The sequence below is a fragment of the Melitaea cinxia genome, chromosome 12 (assembly GCF_905220565.1).
Source record: "Melitaea cinxia chromosome 12, ilMelCinx1.1, whole genome shotgun sequence".
Lineage (NCBI taxonomy): Eukaryota > Metazoa > Arthropoda > Insecta > Lepidoptera > Nymphalidae > Melitaea > Melitaea cinxia.
The window spans coordinates 8,550,755-8,573,991 of NC_059405.1; the positions used below are offsets into that span (position 1 = coordinate 8,550,755).

General features: G+C 33.8%; 1 protein-coding gene across 1 annotated transcript; it reads left to right on the plus strand.

The window, feature by feature from the left end:
- The first annotated feature begins 7,534 nt into the window (after positions 1 to 7,534).
- On the plus strand, positions 7,535 to 23,157 carry LOC123658480 (hexokinase type 2). Its single transcript, XM_045593891.1, has 9 exons — positions 7,535 to 7,723; positions 8,940 to 9,102; positions 9,503 to 9,684; positions 9,951 to 10,124; positions 11,294 to 11,393; positions 11,658 to 11,847; positions 15,265 to 15,470; positions 18,809 to 19,035; positions 22,273 to 23,157. The coding sequence occupies exons 1-9, from the start codon at positions 7,694 to 7,696 to the stop codon at positions 22,354 to 22,356; spliced, it is 1,356 nt and encodes a 451-aa protein (XP_045449847.1). The 5' UTR covers positions 7,535 to 7,693; the 3' UTR covers positions 22,357 to 23,157.
- The last annotated feature ends 80 nt before the right edge of the window (positions 23,158 to 23,237 follow it).

Consider the following 23,237-nt stretch of genomic DNA (forward strand, 5'->3'; position numbering starts at 1 on the left):
CAAGGTCGTGCTTCAAGGTCATATCTTAAGTTTTAGTTCAAAAAATTATGTTATTGTTAGATTTTAATTGTGAAGTAATAAATATTGTTCTTATTATTATTATTGATTTTGTCTAAGCCTAACCTTGATCTTGACATGGTACTCACCTCAGGTACTCACTAAACATGTCTAGATGAATTTTGAACTAAAAAATAAATAAATGACAAATTTATAAAAAAATGTTAAATGTCATTTAAAAAATTTCAACTTTTACATTCAGAGCTTGTAGCTCTTAATTGCATTGCATAATTATATGTACTTTTTCTTTTTTTTTATTGTAAGGATAATGCATTTTATTAAACTACACTAAGTAAGCACATAATTATGTATTAAATCAAACTCCTCGTGCAACGTTCGTGAATTTATTATTTTTTGAAACAATTATTACAATCAATATCTATGCATGTTTATTAATATGTAAATATTTATCTGGTTCTGGTTAGTTACTAGTTACTAGTATCTAGTTATTGAATAGAGCGCTAAAAAATAAAATTCGTGAACAAATTGCTGGTCAGTGATCACGATTCTTACGACCACCTAGCACTTTGATGTAAGCACTAACTATACACGCGGCGTTGCTTGCATGGTCATTCAAATCGCAACATTTTATTAGATACTAGCGACCCACCCCGTCTTCTCACGGGTGCAATGCTGATACTAAATATACTACAGAATGTCTTTATTTATAGTGTGAAGCTAGCTTATAGCATGGTTAATAACATAATAACAACAACATTCAAATATGCGTCGTTAGATTACACGTTGTTACAGAATGCGTTGAAGAAATAAAGGTTCACTGCTCGTTCCCCGTAGGTGATAGCGTGATAACTTGTAGCCTATATGTTGACCCGACTTCTTAATAATATTCGTGCCAAATTTGAAGTAAATCCATGCAGTACTTTTTGAGTTTATCCCGGACATACATACAGACAAACAGACAAAAATTCTAAAAACTATATTTTTGGCTTTGGTGTCGATTGTAGATCACACCCCAAGTATTCTTTAAAAAAAAATTCAATGTACAGTTTTGACTTTCCTAGCATTTATTGTAGGTATAGATTATTATAGATTTTAATAAAACTACGATTTAATGTCACTGAAAGATATTCCTTTTAGTGAGTGGTCTTGTATTTATTTTTACCCGACTGCCAAGGAAGGCTTATGTTTTTCGCGCGTATCTTGTATGTATGTATATTTGTATGTAATATTCTTTATTACCTCATATTTCCAGAACCACTGAACGGATTTACATAATTGAGGTATCGTTAGGTTGGTCTTAGCTGCCCAAGTGTTCTTAGATAGGTGACATTAAAAAAAATCAAACATGGCGGCTGCGCGAAGCCATTGTAGTTAATGAAAAAAAAAAAAATTCTCGAATACTACAATATGGGTATCAAATTGAAGGGCACAATACAAGGATTTTAAAAAGGTATATCATGATTATTATTACCGTAATACTAATAAAGAAATACAATATTAAAGTTTAAAAAATGTGGAATTTGCTCTTTCCCACGCCTATGCCATGCCAAACTCGCCTCCTAGGCGACGATCAACTTCGGGGTGTAGCCTTTCTAATAAAATACAATGGTTAAAAAAAACATACAATTAAAATTACAAATAAAAATTTATAAATGTCACACCAATTTACAATTACATTAATAAAATCAATAACAAATACATAATACCAAATACAAACAAATAATTTTATTAATAATTTCATTATATTAAAACTAATAGTTGTTGACTTAAGCAGTCACCTATTTGCTAAAGGTCAGGCTTACGTTGCTTTGAGCAGAGTGAGATCTTTCTCCGGGCTTGCTATCAGTTCTCTTGACCCTAAAAAATTACTTAATCAACCACATGATGTAAACTGTTTTAGTGAATTGAACCGATTACGTAATTTATCTGACTAAAAAGACATAAATAAAATAATAATTAAAAAAAAACAAAAACCCGCCTGCGTGAAGAACAACTAATAGAAAATCAACTGAAAAAGCTGTAACAAGACAAAAATTCAATATGCACACAAAGTCAGCGAAATAAATAGAAACAATATCAAACATTTTGTGCTGTACATTTAAAACATATTAATACGGTAGTCCTTCGAAACTTTATGCAACGTCGTAGATAATATGCAGTCGGAGGCATGAAATTGAAGGATAAGTCAACTCATTCTCTCTTTGTGCATGTCTCCGACTGCATGTTATGTACGACGTTGCATAAAGTTTCGAAGGACTACCGTATTAATATATTTTAAATGTACAGCACAAAATGTTTGATATTGTTTCTATTTATTTCGCTGACTTTGTGTGCATATTGAATTTTTGTCTTGTTACAGCTTTTTCAGTTGATTTTCTATTAGTTGTTCTTCACGCAGGCGGGTTTTTGTTTTTTTTTAATTATTATTTTTAAATGTATATAATTATAACGATTGTATTTTAGCAACAATGCGTATAGGTATCTAAATAAACAGACAAAAAACAATTGGCACGTTATTATACTTTTTCACGACATTCTAATCGTAAGATATGAACAGACACGTGATTTTATTCGTATGGGCATATACCTACATAGATATTTTATTACTTGACAACTTTAACAGATTGTATACATACTGTTTATATAAATTGTAACATCTTGTCCTGATATATATTTTTTTTTGTTATTCCTATACATTTGCCTATTTACTTTACAGATTATAAAAATGTTTGCAGGTTATTAACACCAATAACCTACCTTTTACCGACTTCAAAAAAAGGAGGAGGTTCTCAATTCGTCCGTATATGTAAATTTTTTATGTGTGTTACCTTAGAGCTTTTGACTGGGACCGATTTCGATGATTTTTTTATTTTAATCGAAAGATGGTGCTTGTCATACTTTTTGAATCACCACTAACAATTTTTACTTGACTATTTTGTCGTTATACGTCGTTTTTCGTCGTTCATACCTTGTATTATAATACCTCATAACTTTTTACTGGGTGGAGCGATTTAGAATTTCTTTTTTAAATCGAAAAGTGCTTCTTGTCATTCGGTCCCATTTAAAGATCAAGATCTGACAAGTGCTTTTTGAGTTATTTTTTATAATGCGCTATTACTTGACAATTTTTTTCGTCTATCTACGTTACTGGTTTTACTGGTCCATGTAAATGAAGTTGGTTTTTTTTTTTGCTGGCAAAAACAATAATTATTGCTAGAGTTTATATGAAGATAAAATATCACGCGTAAGAAAATAACAAAAAGTTATTGATATCTTATACATATTACTATATTTATTTACTTAATTAGTCAATACGATTTATTCATTATTTAAATATCCATTTAATAAAATTATTTGTTCCTGCGTGATTGAACATTCTTCCTTATCTGGTTTAGATGTTTATGAACCAATTATTATGCATCCTTATCAGGGTTTAGATGCACGCTTTGTAAGATTTCCAGTGGAAAGTTTTTGCATAATTATGTCGTAATTATTGATATAGGATGGAATTTATCGGCGCTATACAAAATAGTTACGACGTAAACGTTATCACATGAAACGCGATGTAAATTGCACTTTATCAACGCATTCCGCTTTGAAGTAGCGTGACGGAGCCAATCCCTTATCAGTTGCGATTATAGACAATATGTATACATATATGTATCCTTTTGCACTTTACGTTTATTTTTATATATTTTTTTAATGATACTTCAGACCACATAAAATACGTAGGTAAAGTTTATTTAAATAAGCTCTAAAAATCACTTTTAAACTATACTCGTAATTATGTTAATTTTGTCATAACGTTTCCTTATAAACTTTTAATTTCTAAAAATTATATTCATCTAAAATAATAAGAACAGAGATTGATATGTGCTCTGAAGCACAGAACGTGACTTGCAAAATGTATTTTCCTCTTTAAATGTCTCATTGCTATGGACAATGGACACATACAAATATACTTCGTTATGACTAATAAGCAAAACCAATTCTTTATACTCTTGTCCTCAAATGGGACGAAACTTCTCTCATAAACTTAACCCCTTTTGACCTTCTCGAGTACTAAATGAGTCTGAAATATGTAACGTTGGCGCAACAGTCACAGCACTGGTTTGTGGCTGTTGCGCTAGCGGTTGCGGGTTCGATTCCCGCACATGATAAACATTTATATTGGCTCTGGTTTGCCTCTGGCTGGTCTGGGTGTTTGTGCAGTCCTTGGGGGTCTCCTGTCGTGCCTCGGAGAGAACGCTAAGCCGCCGGTCCCGGTTGTTATCATGTACACCTGCAGGCCTAGCATGCGCGCCACGACAAAATTTTGTCTACCCCTTTTCTCGTATTATCTCTCTATGTCTACAGTAGCTAACATGCGTGCACGTGATACTCTTCTCGTTACGTCAATAGAAGAGATAATCATTAAATTTTAGTGATCTGTGATATTTATCTCTACGGAAGCTAACATGACATCGTAATTTTGTCGAATTTCAACGTTTTAGGAAGAGAAACTTCTCGTCTTCAATACTATCGACGAGAAAGACGATAAATAAAAAATAAATAAAACCGGGTGCCTATTTTTTGTATACCATGGCGTTTCCCTATTATAATTATATAATTTCGGTATACGAAGAGCGGGAAGCGCGAAAAGTCGAGTGAAGTGTGCCATATAATGGCACAAAAAACGTATTTGCGCCCTGTTGCTTCTTATTCTAAAACAATGCGTGATAGAATTACAATTATCTAATGTGCGACAAGATATAAAGCACAACACGAGCATATTGTTTTACATATATAATTAAATTCATTTACTTACGCCGTTTTATTTTCCATATTAGATTTTTTAAATTTGATATACACTTTTTATCTTAGCCAAAAGGCCGAGAACATTGTTAAATAAAACATGTGTCACTCGTTTGAAATTATACTGTGAATCCAAACGTTGGTTCATCCCGGTTTGGCACGATTGGTCAATAACCTTGTAAATTCAACTTTACGACATAAGAAATAAGAATGATATTCAGTTGTGATTATGGTTGATAATGATTAATTTTTGAAATTCCTTCTTTATTAAAATTTCATAATCGAACGAATTACAAAGTGTTTTGAATTTTGGAAGTGATAGGCGAAATTTTAAGATTCTTGTATTTCTTGTTTTTTAAATTAGTTTAATAGTTAGTTAGTTAGTGTTGTTAGTTATTAATATTTAGTTAGTGTTTATATTTTTCATTATAAAAAAATGGTATATTTTTTTGTAAGGGCAGCACAATTTTCTCTACTCGACAAGGCGAAGTCTTCGGAAGAGAATTTTGTCTCTCGTAGTGCGCATGTTAGCGTAATCGAGAAAATACTCGATGTAGACATTATCTCTCTCTTCCGTCAAGAGATATCTCGTTGTACGCATGCTAGGCCTGCTGGTAGAGATCGCTACTCATAGTAGAGGGAATATATCCGCCAACCCGCATTGGAGCTGCGTGGTGGATTAAGCTCTGATCCTTCTCCTACATGAGGAAAGAGGCCTATACTCAGCAGTGGGATATTACAGGCTGAAGCGAACGGTAGTTACTTTTTTCATTAAAAATAAAATATTAATAATTTCTATAAAAAATCTATTCTTAGCAAATGTTACTTAAATTTCTATTTTTATAGAACCTTTCTTCCCTCATTCTCTCTTTATTTTATTATTTATTTATTTATTTATTTAACAATTTATGTACACTAGGATAGGAAAAAGGAAATAGCTCTTATAAACAATGCTGGTACAAAGGCACTACTTATTCCATGATGGAATCTCTTCCAGTAGTCCTGCCACAGGAAACTTATAAAACAGTCGCAAAATTAGCGTGTACAATCTAAACATATTGAGAATAAAAATATAATGTATAATAAATACATAATTATACAATATATAAATGCACACAGACATAATAATGTATACACACGTAGATACAAATAATACGATTTAGTAGGTATGTAACTCCCGAAAAACGGAGCAACACATCTTTATTTATTTCTCATCGAAAGTCCAAACACAGGACCCTGCTAGTTTTAAAAATAGTAAAACTTAAATACCTACAAACCTTATTTTTCAACCTTATGTTTTAATGGATGTTTCAAAAATCTTGAACATAATTATTTCTTTTACTTTGTCTTGTTACAATATTATACATAATATTTACAATATTATGCAAATGTGTGCATGCATTTTATGTAGCAAGAAGCAGATAATGCATACGAGTATTGTATTTTTATACATAACAGAGTAATATTATTGGGTTTGTCGCGTTTCTATCATTAGCAATCACGAGACCACTCGAAAATAAACAAGTGTACTTACCTACTATCGATCCACTAAGCTGCCAAAATTACGCACCACCTTTGAAAAAATGCCCAGTATTAATAAAAAAAAAATATCGAAAAGTTATTTCTAAGTTAATACGTAACGCACTAGAATGATATATTAGATTAAATATTTTTATTAATTTTTTTTTTAAATTAGAGTGGCACGGCATTTTGAAAAAATACGTATATGAATTAGGCACATTATACCTATGTATGTTGTTACGGTTCTGCTGTGTGGTTACGGCAGTAAAGAACTTAAAAAGCCGACCGATGGCGGGATAACCATCCAAGTTGCTGGCTTTGAATTACACAGGCTGAAGACGGGCAGCAGTGTCTTCGGTGCGCCAAAGCCAGCCCTGCAGCCACCAACCCGCCTGCCCAGCGTGGTGACTATGGGCAACACACATGAGTTCACGCCATTTTTGGCGCGAACTTGTGGAGGCCTATATCCAGCAGTTGACTGCGATAGGCTAAAGTGATGGTGATGATGAGTGATGACCCCTGTATGTTTACATAATATGGAAAATATCTACCTTTGTTACGTCAATATAAAGGCAACTTTTTGTTTATATTTCTACGAGAATTATATATATTAGATTTCAAATATAGTTATCAATATTATATAAACAATTACGCTTATATATATATTATATATATATATATAATATAGTTTCTGGTAACCTGAAGTACCTTGGTATCTCTGGTAATGGAATGCCATCATTCAATTAATCCAAAAATTAAATTGGATATTGCGCCCCATATTCAGAACGCATACGTTATATTTTGTCTCACTGGCAAAGGCTACCTACCCATACTATTGGAATTGTAAATATAGAAAGACGTAGACTCGAGGAATTCTAATGACGTCATGAGCGAGCCCACGCGTCGTCCAATCAGAATCAAACAGCAAGAGGCTCGCCAAAGTGAATTAGCCATGAGATAAATAACTTATAAATAATAATTCTTGTACATCAAAAAGTACTAAAGTCCAAATTATTCCTAATTTGATAAAGGGTTACATATCGGTTGGTATAACTAAGGCTACCTTAATTAATTGTATACTTTACATTCAAAGATTATATTGCACAACATATTGCTGTATCACTCTAGCTCCAAGTACAATTATGCGTATTAGAGAAAGATAGCAACAGTTTATTATCATGAATGAAACAGAACGCGGTACTCGTCAGTCTGTAGGTAACAAGCACTTTCGACGGTCGTAACGTTCGCAACGATCGTCAATTTGCTTTATTCTTATTATTATATTACAGCTTTGGCAACTTATACACATACTTTGCGCAGTGTTTTAAAAATCGTAAAGCTTTCGTACATAAAAATAAAAATGGGTATGGCCACAAATCATTTACCTCAGGTGAGCATTAAAATAATATTTCTATTAGTGTATATTTTGTAATGAAAATAGAAGGAGCTGATATTATTTTAAGCCGGGTCGTAGTATTGGAAAGCAACCATAAACGACAATAGTGTTGTAATGACCGCTTTGACCTTGTGAAACTTGTTCGCTTACGCTATAAAACGAACGGTTAGTTTACCGCCAGTAGTTAAATGCAGGGGAATTCCATCTTATTTCCTTAAAATACTTTTATTTATAAAAAAATCTACATAATTATGTGCACAAGGAATTCAATACATAGTATTTACAATTGAAGTTGTTTAAATTTTAACAATTAAATACCTGCTATAAAACATAAATTATACGTTAATATATTTAAAAAAAAACCTGAACATAAAATAATAGATATTCCATAGAAAGTAATTAAAAGTCTTCCTCAAAATATAGGTAGTGAAGGTAGATTACTTACTACATATGTAGTATTTATTAAGTGCAATCTGAAAATGTGTTTAAAAAAAGGTAGTTTGAAAACAGTAAACTTAACGTTATTTAATAATCATACATATTATAAATTTCTACTCACTGCCTGTAATAGCCATAAATCATGGAGTTTAATCGAGTTGAATAAAATAATGTTTACAAAGAAATTATAAATATTGAAAACCGAATAAGTAGTTCGGTCATCTTATACATATAATAAAATGGTAGGAAAGTCAAAACTGTACATTGAATATTTTTTTAAAAGAATACTTACTTGGGGTGTGATCTACAATCGATACCGAAGCCAAAAATATAGTTTTTAGAATTATTGTCTGTTTGTCTGTATGTATGTCCGGGATAAACTCAAAAAGTACTGCATGGATTTACTTCAAATTTGGCACGAATATTATTAAGAAGTCGGGTCAACATATAGGCTACAAATTATCACGCTATCACCTACGGGGAACGAGCAGTGAACCTTTATTTCTTCAACGCATTCTGTAACAACGTGTAATCTAACGACGCATATTTGAATGTTGTTGTTATTATGTTAATAACCATGCTATAAGCTATAAATAAAGACATTCTGTAGTATATTTAGTATCAACATTGCACCCGCGCGAAGCCGAGGCGGGTCGCTAGTAATAAATAGAAATAAATATTGATACAGCAGTTAAGTATTTCTGTGAGGTGCTGGTTCTTGCTTATATCGCAAAAGATTGTACAATACTATCAAAATATTATTTTTCGACAGATTCGCGAGGAATGCGAAATCTTTCACCTATCGGACAAAACACTCCGGGAGATAATGCGCAGACTTCACAATGAACTACTTAGAGGACTCGGCAAAGATACACACGCGAATGCTATTGTAAAATGCTGGATTACTTACATACAGGATTTACCCAATGGAAAAGGTAAACAAGCTCTTGCTTCTTATTTCTTTATTTTTACAAGCTGTGCCCGCGACTTCGTCGGCGTGAAATTTAACGAAAAAGTTATTGTTCAGTTCGCAGAGTTATGAAATATATAAATCTCTAAAATACAAGTAGCCTAAGTTACTCCTTATTACTTTAGCTATCTGCTAGTGTAAGTCCCGTTAAAATCGGTCCAGCCGTTTCAGAGATTAGCCGGAACAAACAGGCGTACAAAAATTGTAAAAAATTTTACTTGGTATATATACCGTGTATACATATATATGAATTTAGTAAAACGCGGCTATTGTAATATTACAAACATACACTCCAATTTTATTTATTTGTATAGATGTATAGATTTACATTTTAACAATTTTTAAGTGCTGTATTTATATTTCAGAACGCGGGAAGTTTTTGGCTTTAGATTTAGGAGGAACCAACTTTAGAGTGTTAATAATTAATCTAGGCGAAAATCACTTCGACATGCAGTCGAAAATATATGCTATTCCTAACCATATCATGACCGGTACTGGCATTGCTCTCTTCGATCATATTGCAGAGTGCTTAGCTAATTTTATGAAGGTAAATAACTAAAAAAACTGTTAATTTCGTAAATATTTGAATAATTTTAATTTCACGTAAATAATAAAAAAGCGAGTATGGTTTGAAATTGTCTTTAATAGGAGAAGCTCCTATTGTATAAGAATCTTTTTTCAGTTTTATTTATTATCCCTATTGATAGTTTAACTATCACAAAAATAATTTATAATATCAGTTTAGTAAACCATAAAATCCAAAGATTTATTATATTGACGTAAGAGAGTAAATCATTTTCTTTTTTCTTTTAGGAACATAATGTATATGAAGAACGTTTAGCCCTTGGCTTCACTTTCAGTTTCCCACTTAAACAGCTGGGCTTAACCAAAGGGATCTTACAACGTTGGACCAAGGGCTTTTCTTGTTCCGGGGTAGTTGGCGAAGACGTTGTTCAAGGGCTCAAAGACGCTATTGCTAGGAGAGGGGTAAGATTCAATGCACTTTCAATTATTTCATTCAGTGTGGTTCTTTTTTTTTCCTGCAAAAGATTTTCCGTTGTTGGGCGCATGTGGCAGCAACAAGTTTTTGTTATTACAGAGAAAATTGATACTTGATATGATATTTAAAAAAGAAACGTAAACAATTTGATAAAACTAGAGACTGATCCGTCCAATGGCTAATTCCAATCTATATTTGTTCAATAAACAAGTTTTACAGGAATCTAATATGATTCACTAAAATTATCAGAAGTAAGCTATCATAAAAATGGCTGTAATCAAATGTCAATAAATTTTAATACCTGATTGCATTATTGTTTGAGTAAGGAATTAAAATTAGTCTGATTTCGTTTAAACTGTAAACTGGATTTATTGATAAAAATACGGTACATTTTCCAGGATTTATCCTTGTCTGTTATGGGAATCCTTAACGATGCGACTGGGACACTTATGTCCTGTTCGCATAAGGATCCCCATTGCCGCATGGGTGTTATTATCGGTGAGTTGATGATGGCTCTCCTTAGAAAATAAGGCATGTTGGAACGCCTATGAGAGCTAAATAGAGGCTTTTAAATATGAAACCTCGGCTCAGGACGATTTTCATTAAAGTAATAAAAAATGTTTATAGCTAAAAATATCTATGCATGCTAATAAAATTATTTTTCATACTCTTTACATTGTTAAACATTGGGTGTATTGTTTAATATGAAAAAAATTGATAAATATGTATCTATTATAATTTAATGACATAATTATCAATTTTTTTATCTTCATTTTCAAAATTGGGTGAGGTGCGTGACAAACGATTATTAGCTGTTAATTATTTTTTGTTATTTTCTTGATGTTTTCACCGTAATAAGATTTTCTTTTTTTATATATTCGGTGTATATTTCTTTGTAATTACAATTTGCAATACGATCCGTAATCTTGAGAGGCACGCGGTCATTGTGCATTTTTATATGAGACACATATATTACCTAAACCAATAGTAAATTTACTTGTTTTTTAATTGTAAAGAAAATTCGCAATAAAAACATTAAAAAACCTTGACTGAGTTTTCATGATAGGAACGAAAGCCTCTATCATCATCAACGAATCGCAAGCCACGAGTCGCTTGTAAACATATATTCTAAACCGCATGTTTTTCACTCTTGTAGGACGTACAGATAGATATATGCGCTATACTGAATGACACGACGGGTACATTGATGTCTTGCGCGTGGAAAAACCACAACTGCAAAATAGGCCTCATCGTTGGTAGGTTTACCTTGTTTACGGTGTGAGCTTGCTTTGTTTTAAAACTATTTAGGTACTAAAATGACGTTAACAAAATACTAAACTTAACATTGATTTAATCTAACTGGTCATTAGCGCTCTGTTTTATCTAATCGGGTGGACGCTCGAATTGCATTTAATATTTCTTACTTTATCATGATTAATAAATAATCAAGTTTTTTTAGTGCCTAACTTGTGTGGGTCATTTTTTTGTATATCTATGTGATGTCTATATTTAATGTGTAGGTACGGGAAGTAACGCGTGTTACGTGGAAAAAACGGAAAATTGTGAGTTATTCGACGGGGAACCAGGAAAACCAGATTTACTCATAAACACGGAATGGGGTGCGTTTGGAGACGACGGAGCTTTAGACTTCATTAAGACTGAGTTCGATCGAGATATCGACAATAACTCGATAAATCCCGGAAAACAGATGTAAGTAACTTAAATTCAACAAGAGCTGTGGCTCAGTAACAGCACTTCACATAATTGTGGATATCAACCTAAAATATTCAATGTGAAATGACGATGAGTTTGTTCCAATATCGGAAACCAATAAACATGTTACCCTATTAAATAATTTGATATTTTAATAGGATGTCACAAAATACGTGATACAAATATTTAAAAGTTAAATCTCTTCGTTCCGTTTCATCGCAAAAAATACTCATGTGACTGTCTCAGTCTTAATAGATTTCAACAATGCATTTAACGCTGCCGACCACGATCTGCTTCTATCATTTTTGACTCGTTACTCTATCTCGACTCCCGCTATCAAATGGATTTCTTCTATTTTCGAGGGCGTAGGCACGCTATTTGTACTGATAAGGAAAACTGATTGGTTTGAAATGGGTGCTGGTGTTCCTTAAGGCGCTATATTATCTCTTTTATTATTTTCTCTTTTTATTAATTCAATTAGATCTTATTTAAAATGCCGGTACCACTTTTTTGCCGATGACCTGCAGCTTTATAAACAGACAAAGATTAGCGTACTACATTCTACTATTCAATCATGGTATTGCTGTCAATGCCGCCAAGGACCAAGCGATTATTGTGGGTAGTTCTCGACAACTGGCCTTGATTGATAAAAAATCTTTACCAAACCTGGTTTTTGATAGATACGCAATACCATTTACTACAAAAGTTAAAGGTCTGGGCATAATTATTGACAAATCCCTTTCCTGGTCCGGTCAGGTAAATGAAGTTTCGCGTAAATTCTACTCAACATTGCATCCCTTACTACACTTCTTACCAACTAAGGCCTTACTTATGCCCAAAATTGACTACGGCAATGTGTGTTGTTTGGACCTCAATCAAGTCCATTTGAACAAACTTGATCGATTGCTCAACACCTGCATTCGTTTCAATTTGAGGAAGTATGATCATATTTTCCATTAACAGATCTCTTCTTAAATGGCTACCAATATGTGAACGTTTAGAATTATTTAGAATTACTACTACCCCTCCTTGCCTTAAATGTAAGTTTACCTTCCTTTCCGAATCTCGTGAAAGATCTCTTCACTCTTCAAATAATCTACTTCTTTCTACTCCTATTCACCGGTCTCTGTGTGTGTGTGTTATCATAAATATCTGATAGCGATCGTTAGGTACTCATAGTAGGGAACATATCCTCCAAACCCGCAGTGGATCAGCCTGGTAAATTAAGCTCCACTCTTTCCTGAGAAAGTGGGCGATGCTCAGCAGTGGGATTTTACATTTTACAGGCTAAATCGTATCGTAGGAGACACTATCCAACTATTGTACAACAAGATTTTTTTAAAATAACCTTGTCAATGTCACTCGTAATAACATACGTAACGCCACTACACGTTAAAATTGTCTAAAAGTTATGAGGATATAAATTTAAAAACTAACAAACGTCAATCTACATAATATTATATATGAAGTCAGGTAGTCGTGTCCATTATTTCAATATGTATACAATTAACGTTTTCATTTAAAATTTATAAATTAGGAGTTCATTTGTGTGGGTACTGTTATTACGCTGTTTTCAAGGTCACGTAACTGTATCTGATCGTACCAATAACTGATCCGCTGCTAGGTCTCATGTATTAGTCATAGGTCGAATTGTCTCTTTGGTCACGTTCAATGTTCTTAATTTCATGTTTCTTGTAGGCTTTGTACATGACGAGAAATCATTTTAGCAGCAAACTATTAAAATTGGTTGGTAGTTTATAAAACTTACAGTTTATACTATTTTACATTAGTAAAAAAAAAATTATTATGTGCGTATATTTCATTTTTGTTTCGAAAGAAACAAGAGATTTTTTTTTATTTACGCGTCAGCATGTGATATTCAGATACCTTAACCGGTATGCCGATATAACATAAACGTCCGTGACGTTCCAAGTTGAAGGTCGAACAAAATCCGCGACGCGAAACTTATCAATAATAGTCAAACGGTAATAACGTAATTATTACTTGTTTTTACTCGTTTTTATCCGTTTTTACCCGACTTCCAAATTAGGAGGAGGTTCTCAATTCGACTGTATTTATTTTTTTGTGTATGTTACTTCAGAACTTTTGACTGCGTGGACTTGATTTTGATAAAAAAAAATTTAATCTAAAGGTAGCGCGTGTCGTGCCGGTCCCATTTAAATTTAATTGGGATCTAACTAGTAATTTTCGAGTTATATCTAATAATGCATATTTACTTGACTATTTTTCGTCTATTTACGTTGTATTACTTGCCGATGTAATTAGTCTTTTTTTTTGTTTGCAAGCAAACACTCATTCTAAAATCGTTGAAAAATAGGCCCCCATGGGACATCGACTGACATATACATATGTGTATATTAACCCGCAGTGGAGCAGCATCGTGGATTAAGCTCCAATCCGTCTTCTATGTGGAGAAAGATGCCTATACCCAGCATTTGATTGCCTTGAGACATTGTCTTGATGTTACAGGCTGAATCGTGATCGTGAAAAGATTGTTAACGCTTTTACTATGTGTGACATAATTGTATAAAAATATACCATTACGATATATGTACATATATGTACGTCAAATATACGTCACCACGCGTCATTCTTATCTATTAAGATTATAGTCCTCAAAATTTGATTTATTTTAGATATTTATCTATATCTGATTTGTCTCTTATATTGCGGTTTTTTCATATTATTTGACACAAAAAAACAAAAATTAATGTATTAATTTTTTTAATCGTAGTAACGAGGCCCTTTCGCATTTGGCTGGTTTTATTAGTCATGTGATAACTACATCGCATTACTTTTGTGTGTAATCAGTAATTACCAACGTCTCTTGTATGGCGTAAGTCAACCTTATCAATTGACAACACGACACACAATAATTTTATATGTAATTTTAGTAAACAAAAAGCTTAAACGTAAACTAATAATTGCTCTGAACTTATCTAATATAAATTATACGTCATAGCTTTATTTATATCTTTCGTTAAAAAAAAACTATTTCCCTGCGTTTAAAAAAACATCAAATACTTTTTTTATTGATGAATGCAATACTAAATCGATAAAGTATAATACGATAGACGGGCTTAAAATGCTAAATCTATTCAAGCAATTTAATACACGTGTTAATAAAAAAAAGTGCTTTATCACTGTGATACTAATTTAGAACATTAGGTTCCTTTTATGATTTCATTAGTATTCTTTTAAGATGGATCCATATAGATACAGAATGTTCAGGAACGTTTTCTTTTGCCTTAGTAGCCTAAATATAATTGACTTCAATTTAAAAATTATTAAAATTGACATACACCAATTTATACATGCTCAAAAATTTGTAACGATGTACCTATCTTTGTTTCTTCTAATGGTAAAACGACTTAATTTTTTTTTTAATTACAGCCAAGAGAAGATGATATCGGGAATGTACATGGGCGAACTTGTTCGTCTAGCGTTAGTGAAGTTCACAAAAATGGGCTTGCTGTTCGGAGGACGCGGCTCAGATCTACTGTTCCAAAGAGGAAGCTTTTATACCAAATACGTGTCTGAAATAGAATCGGACAAACCCGGAGACTACGCTAGCTGTATGGACGTCCTGGAAGAATTAGGTATGTTCCAACAAATAGTTTATTAATCTATATAAACAATGCGCGAACTAGCTTACGATTAATTAAGCCAATTAAAAAAACCGTTGGATAGCCTATTAATTGAAAAGGTTATCTCTATTAAGTCTTGCTCGATAATTCACAGACCAGACATACAAAAAGTAAAAAATTGGTCTGGATAAATTTTAAATTAATGATTGACGATATGAGTTTTTAATTTAATATTTTGTTAATTTAAATATACAAATAACACCTTTTTTTCTTAGCGATAAGATTTCGATTCCCTTGAGACATTATGTTTTATGTCATTAATATTTAAATATTTCTTTGATAAACATTATTTACTGAATAGATTTATGTATTTCAATTTTCAATGTAGCTTTAGGCCTACAGAAAATATTTTTCTTCGCTTATCGCAGGGATTCAGTGAAACCTACCTATCATAATTGTTTTTTTATGTATACACGTATTAAGTACAATGAATCATTGGAAATAGATAAAAAATTTAATTCATACACTTGAAGTTTTTTACATTTGATTGCAATTGGATACTTAATTATTAATACACTGTTAAAAAAATATAGTAGTAGTAGGCGCCTGTCATTAAAGCATTTAATATTTTCATTTTAAACAAAAAAAAAAACGTATTTTATATGAAGATATCTTCATTACTTTAAATGTATTTAGATCAAGTACGTTTGAGCACTTTCTATTTTAAAGAGTATTCTTGCTATCTTTTTATACAGTTAGTTTTCAGACCATTCTTAATATTTCAATTAATACATTTTATTATTAGACAATTATGTTTTAAATGTCAGTCACGCTAATGAGATACAACATCTAAAAATATAAATTTATGCAAATTGTCATTTATGTTAAAAAGCATGCAAAGGCTTATTGCATTTTAAAAAACTATTAGTAGAAAAAGTATTGTAATTTATGTAGTTTTTAAAAAATAAGGAAAACAATAAAAATTGTAGTCGCATGTACATACTATGTACTTAAGTAAAAACTTATCTATTCAATGCAATGTTGTTAAAAATATATTCCATTGAAAGTATTGAATATACTAACGTTTAAGTTTATTTTATAAATAAAAAAAATGTTGTCACGTACATAAAATTTAAATTATTTAGTATATTTTGATTTTCTTTAGCAACCTGATGTTGATTTTAATGATGTCCATAAAAGAAGATAAAAATCACTGGATACATATCATCTGTCAAAATTTTAGTGATCGATGCGAGTAGTTTTTTTTTTTTTTTTTTTATTTACATCCCATGGATCAAAATGCCCATGCCTTTGTTAAACATGCATGCATTACATACCATAGGTGATTTTTCAGTACAACTACAAATCGACAGTCCTGTACCTAGTAAATCTAGGACGTGGTCTGACGCTGATGGTTTTTTTTTTTGATCACATCATTTCCACTTCAGCCTATCGCAGTCCACTGCTGGACATAGGCCTCCCCAAGTTCGCGCCACACATCCCGGTCTTCCGCAATCCTCATCCAGCCTACACCGGCAATCTTACGTAGATCGTCGGTCCAACGGGCCGGAGGACGTCCCACACTGCGTTTGCCAAGACGCGGTCTCCACTCTAGGACCCGTCTACTCCAACGGCCATCGGTCCTGCGACACAGATGACCAGCCCACTGCCACTTCAACTTGCTAATTCTGTGGGCTATGTCGGTTACTTTCGTTCTCCCGCGGATAGTCTCATTTCTAATCCTGTCTTTGAGAGAGACCCCAATCATTTATTCATTCGTAATTTCTAAACATATTATTATTATTTTATCTATGTCTATATTTACACTTATTTGCTTGTTATCATTATATGTACACTTATTTCCTAGTTACCATATAATGTACACTTATGTTCTACTTACAATATAAACTTAACCTATGTTACTGTTAGTAAGGGTTTTGTATATCGCTTCGCTTCAGCCTATATCCCACTACTGAGCATAGGCCTCTTTCCCCATGTAGGAGAAGGATCAGAGCTTAATCCACCACGCTGCTCCAATGCGGGTTGGCGGATATATTCCCTACTATGAGTAACGATCGCTATCAGGTGTACATGATAACAACCGGGACTGACGGCTTAACGTGCTCTCCGAGGCACGGTGGGGAGACCCTCAAGGACTGCACAAACACCCTAACCACGCCAAACACCTGTATGGCCAATACAAATGTTTGTCACGTGCGGGGATCAAATCGCAACCGCCAGCGCAACAGGTACAATCCATGGCTGTGACCGTTGCGCTAACGCGGCGTCCTGATGTCATTGATGTGTATATATATATAGTTATTAATATTTATCTATTTATTATTTATTTCTGTTATTTACTGACATTCCACTACATTGCATACTCACATATACACCTATATAATTATATATCTATTATCTATTTTATTTGTATATCAAACCCCGCACTCATGCATAGACCCGGTCTCCACGCTTGCCCCCAGCATCTTGAGCAGAGCACTTGCCAGCGACATATCACGCTTGTAGATGGTTCTTTTTAGGTTGTGCTCCAAGATGGTCTTAGAATTTCAACTCCTTCACACGAGTCGTGTCGATCGATGTACCAGCTGTGACTGGCAGCTTAACGTGCTTTCCGAGACACAGGAAACCTACAAAGATAGACAAGCCCTGTTTAGACGCTACTACACGGCACACGCCCCATTACACCAGAACGGTTTTACTAAGACTAGCAGAGCAAGTGTCAATTCCGCCAACAAAACAATTTAAACTTTATTTTTTAAGTATAATTTCATAATTATTTTGTCTGTTGTTCAAATATTATGTTTAAGTAACAATTAGATATGTTTTGAAATGTGATGACACAAAATTTTGGAACTCATCCCCACGCCTTCTCACAGAATGTAACACTTCGTCGATCTCTTAACCCTCCTTAACTTTGTGGCGTAATTTATAGCTGGCTCCTAAGGGCTTACGCAATGTTTTTAACAAGTTTTTACTCCCCATGGTTACGAGTATGTGTGTTGAGGCTTAAGACAACCCTCTCCATATCCAAAAATCACGTTAATTTTTTTCTGCAATGTAAATTGAAATTTTCTAAACATTATCTTCAAATATATGTATAACTGATTAAATTTTAGAAGATAAAGCATCGTGATACAAATTTATAAAAGGTGGTAATTTTTTGTGATTGTTTTTTTGGTTCGGAAATCGCACGTTCAACGAAAAATAAATACACGTGATATCTCATTACACCCTCCTCGTGATATTTGGTGATGTTTCCGGACCCCCCCCCACCTCGAAGCTTAACGTGATGAGTGGCCGTCCTGTAAGTAGTGGCGCTCGTGTCGCAGGGCTGTCGCACGCGACGGAGGCGGACATGGCGGGCGTGCGGCACGTGTGCGAGCGCGTGTCGCGGCGCGCCGCGCACCTGGTGTCGGCCGGCATCGCTACGCTGCTCAACAAGATGGCGGAGCCGCACGTCACCGTCGGCATCGACGGCTCCGTCTACCGCTTCCACCCGCACTTCCACGCGCTCATGTGCGAGAAGATCGCCGCGCTCGTCGAGCCCGGCCTGCAGGTGACCGACTCGCACATCTCTACACACAGCCACCCACACTGTGCAATACACACGCCCACTACTACTTAACTGAAGTAGGGCCCAGCTGGAAATATCCTGCTCAAAATAAATTGCTCAGCCCGACTGGGGAAGTACCTCGACATTACAGAAGATCACAACATATAATATTATATATACATACATTACAAATAACACTGCTTTCAAGCAGTGCTGTGTTCCTGTGGTGAGTAGGGTGACCAAAGCTAATTGGAGGGGAGGGGGGGTGCACGCTCGGCAACGCGTTTGCGATAGTTCTGGTATTGCAGGCGTCTAAATGCTACGATAATCGCTTACCATCAAGGGAGCCGTACGCTTGTTTGCCGACATATGGCCAGTTTCAATACTCTATCTATCTCTAAATTTGCTTACTAGCGATAGATTTTTGACACAATTTATATGGAGTTAACGTCAAAATTCTATCTCTAGTAAGCAAATTTAGAGATAGATAGAGTATTGAAACTGGCCACTAGTTGTGTTAAAAAAACTCCGTATAATGGTATTACATTAGGAAAATAGATCCCACTATAAATATATTACAGTCAGCTGTTACCTACAACGTTGCTTACCGTAGGAACAGACAACCGTGTGTGTATGTTGAAAAGAAAATACTACCGTCGAATACTATACATACTACGACTTCATATATCGTTAGCGATGTCTGAGATATGCGATTGATAAAACTAATTATTAATTGTGCTATTATTGACTGTTCCAACTGAAACAATATAAAAATAAATTAATAGTCATTAAAATAACTACCTATATAACCTTAAGTTTAGCAAAAACATATGCATAAACTTTGAATCAACTAGGTTCTATGTAGTTTAAAAAATGTATTAGAATGTGAGTTGATGGATAAAAAATATTAACGATTGATGATGAACCGAAATTTGTTTTTGAGTATTCAAATAGAAACAGTCCTTGACTTCGATTTGACTTTAATAAAATTGTTTACGTATATTAAAATTGCCAATCACGTTATATTACTTAAATTATTTGCGACAATTGCACAAACATCGCGCGATTGATTCCTTTATACTACAATCATATAATAACTTACATATTATCACGCTGATGACTCAATAATTCTTACAAACTTATTGCAAAGAATTAAGAAATTAACACCAAGAGCAATGTAAGCGATGTAGAGACGGCGTTAAATTTAGTATTATTACAACGAATGCTTAGCTATCGCTTTTAAATTCCAGTTTGACAACAATAACCAATTAACCAATACTTATCAAAGTTACGTCATAACCCAGCTGAGCTATACGAGACATAGGCTTTTTCTTCTTACTTTTAGTGCGGGGAAAATTCCACTTAAAATTTTTTGTAGGTCACTTGCATTGAAAAAGATAAATTGTCTGCCAAAAACACACACATACGCAAACATAATATTGTCGTCGTCTCACGTGCTGTGTTTTATCTTTACGTAAGGACTGACGATACGCGCCAATTGTTTTTGTTTCTAGAGAAATTTATTTTCGTAGCTTCGTTTCTGTAATCAGAAATTTCATGCAAAAATGTATCAACGATTACGAAATTAAAAAATACCTATTTTATTTTTATTATATACAAAAATACTGTGCCAGTTCTTAACTATTTTTTTTAAATATATCTATACTAATATTAAAAAGAGGAATTTTTTTATTGTTTGTTTGCATTGAATAGGCTCCGAAACTACTGAACCAATTTGAAAAATTCTTTCACTGTTAGAAAGCTACACTATCAGAGGGTTATATATGAGCTATCCTTATTAAAACTCCAATATGTAACCCACGGTGTAAAAAATACCTAAAATTTTCTTTACGAAAATAATAACAAAAAAGTATATTAAAATAATAATATTTAAACTTTCTTTATAATTTTCTCTTTTTAGTAACCTGACGCAAATAGAAGGGTGTATGTTTAGTTCAGTTAGAAGGGTATAAGTTATGTGTATGTAATATAATTTTTAATTTTGAAATTTTTGTTAAATACCCGTGCAAAGCCGGGGCGGCAAAATGACGGCAAAGAAGAAATTTCGTATGTATCTAAATATGTTTTATGCTTGATTGAAAAAATTAATTATTAGTTATAAGGTTTGAGTCAACTTAAAATTATTTATATTTATGGACGTATGTGTGTATCTTATATGTATCTGCTAAACAAGTTATTAATTATATAGTCTCAAAAATGTCAAGGAAACTGGGTAAAGTGAACGCTTGTATTATTTTATAACAAAAGCAAAATGTTTTTATCAAAACCTCAATCGAGTGTTTCTAAACGCGTCGAATGTACATAACGTTAGTTGCATTATTACAAGTCACAAATATGCATAATGTATTAAGGCCATTCACTTAATCATTAGTTACGTAATAAGCACCCTTTTATTTTTAGTTAACTGAGGTTAAAATAATATTGATGTATTTTTTTTGTAATAAATTTATCTATCACGATAAGCGGCTGAGGCGAGCCTCTTTTCGAGTCTGCTGACGAGTTTTTGAGGTCAATGTTCATTTGATAAAAATAAATGACATTGAATTCAAATCGGATATGTTTATTAAATTACACAATACGCGATTTAATTTGGGGATTTTTTTTATATACAGAACTAGGTCGGCAAACAAGTGTACGGCTCACCTAATGGTAAGCGATTACTGTAGCTTAAGATGCCTGCAACACCAGACGCATTGAAAGCGCGTTGCCGACCCTACCCCCAATTCCCCCCAGGAGCGCTGGTTACCTTACTCACCAATAGGAACACAACACTATGAAAGCAGTCTTATTTAGCTGTGATCTTCTGTAAGGTCGAGGTACTTCTCCAGTCTGGCTGCTCCATATTTTGGGCAGGATATATCCTGCTGAGCCCTATCTCAATTATTATTCGAGAAGTTAATATTTAAAAAGCATACGTTATTATTACTTTGTTTATTTATCATCAACTTTTCCAAAAAAAAAAAGTTTTTTCTCAGGATATGCTCAATATCTGATTTTTTTTAAAAGAATGTCGAGAAACAGTTGAAAATTGGCTATAAAAAACTGATATAACTGTAAAACTCATATGACTCGGTCATTGACACAACAATTACAAACACACTAAATCTAGAAAAGATCTCGCTCTACCGGTAAAGCCGCCTAAACGTCTCATTTAATTTTGTTAATTGCTGTTTGTGAAGCAACTGTACAGTAGTGTAATTGTGTGCCGGATGGTTCCAGTTCGACTTGATGCTGTCGGAGGACGGCAGCGGGCGCGGCGCGGCGCTGGTGGCCGCTGTGGCGTGTCGCCAGGCGGCCGCGTAGGCGGCGCGGCCACGCTTTTATACTTTTATACATCGGCGGTGGCGCCGGCAAGCACGGGCAACCACGGGCAACCACTGGCAACCACAGGCTACCGAAGGTGACAGGCGACCGCTAGCCCCCGCCCCCGTGGAGCCTCGCACGCGTGTGTCAAGTGTATTCCTCGTTGTTATGATTTTGATTTAGTTTTTATTGCGTGTTTGCACCGTACTGGGCAAAAAATGGAAGCGAATGAAGCTATTGCCTGAGGCCCGATTGCCCGGGATCGAGTTAGTGGCCCGTAATATGCGCCTTAGGTTGCGTATCGAAGTCTTTTGAGTAGCAAATTAGCCATAGATATTTTAAAAAAAACCCGGCGAGTCTTATCTCAATAAGAGGGGTTCCGTATCACTACCACACTTGTGTGTAATTTTAACATGAAAATCGGCGAATTGTGCGTTTATTTTTAACTTAATTTCATTATAACGGCCATAGTAATTACAACTGTAAAAAATCAGAATCCGCCCGTTACGATTCAAAAATAAAATAATAACTTGGATTCTTAAGTACGGAACCCGTTTGGACGATCTGTCGGGATCAGGGATCAGCTCTGTATATAATAGGTTAGATTTATTGAGTTGTTTACTCGCATATGAGTAGATAGATTAAAAGTATGGAATTTCGTTATAAAAATTCGGTCTTTGTTTGTAAAGAAATGCCGAAATTGTCTTTGACCGTTTTTCATCGCCTAAATCCACTTATTTTTTAGTTTATTTAAGGCTAGAGACACTAAGATTTAAAAATTAAAATATTAGTAAATGTGTACTTATTAATTTATTATGTCGTAACTTATATTAGTCTAGTCAAAATATTTGGAATTGGTTACTTACATTTTCACCTCAAAT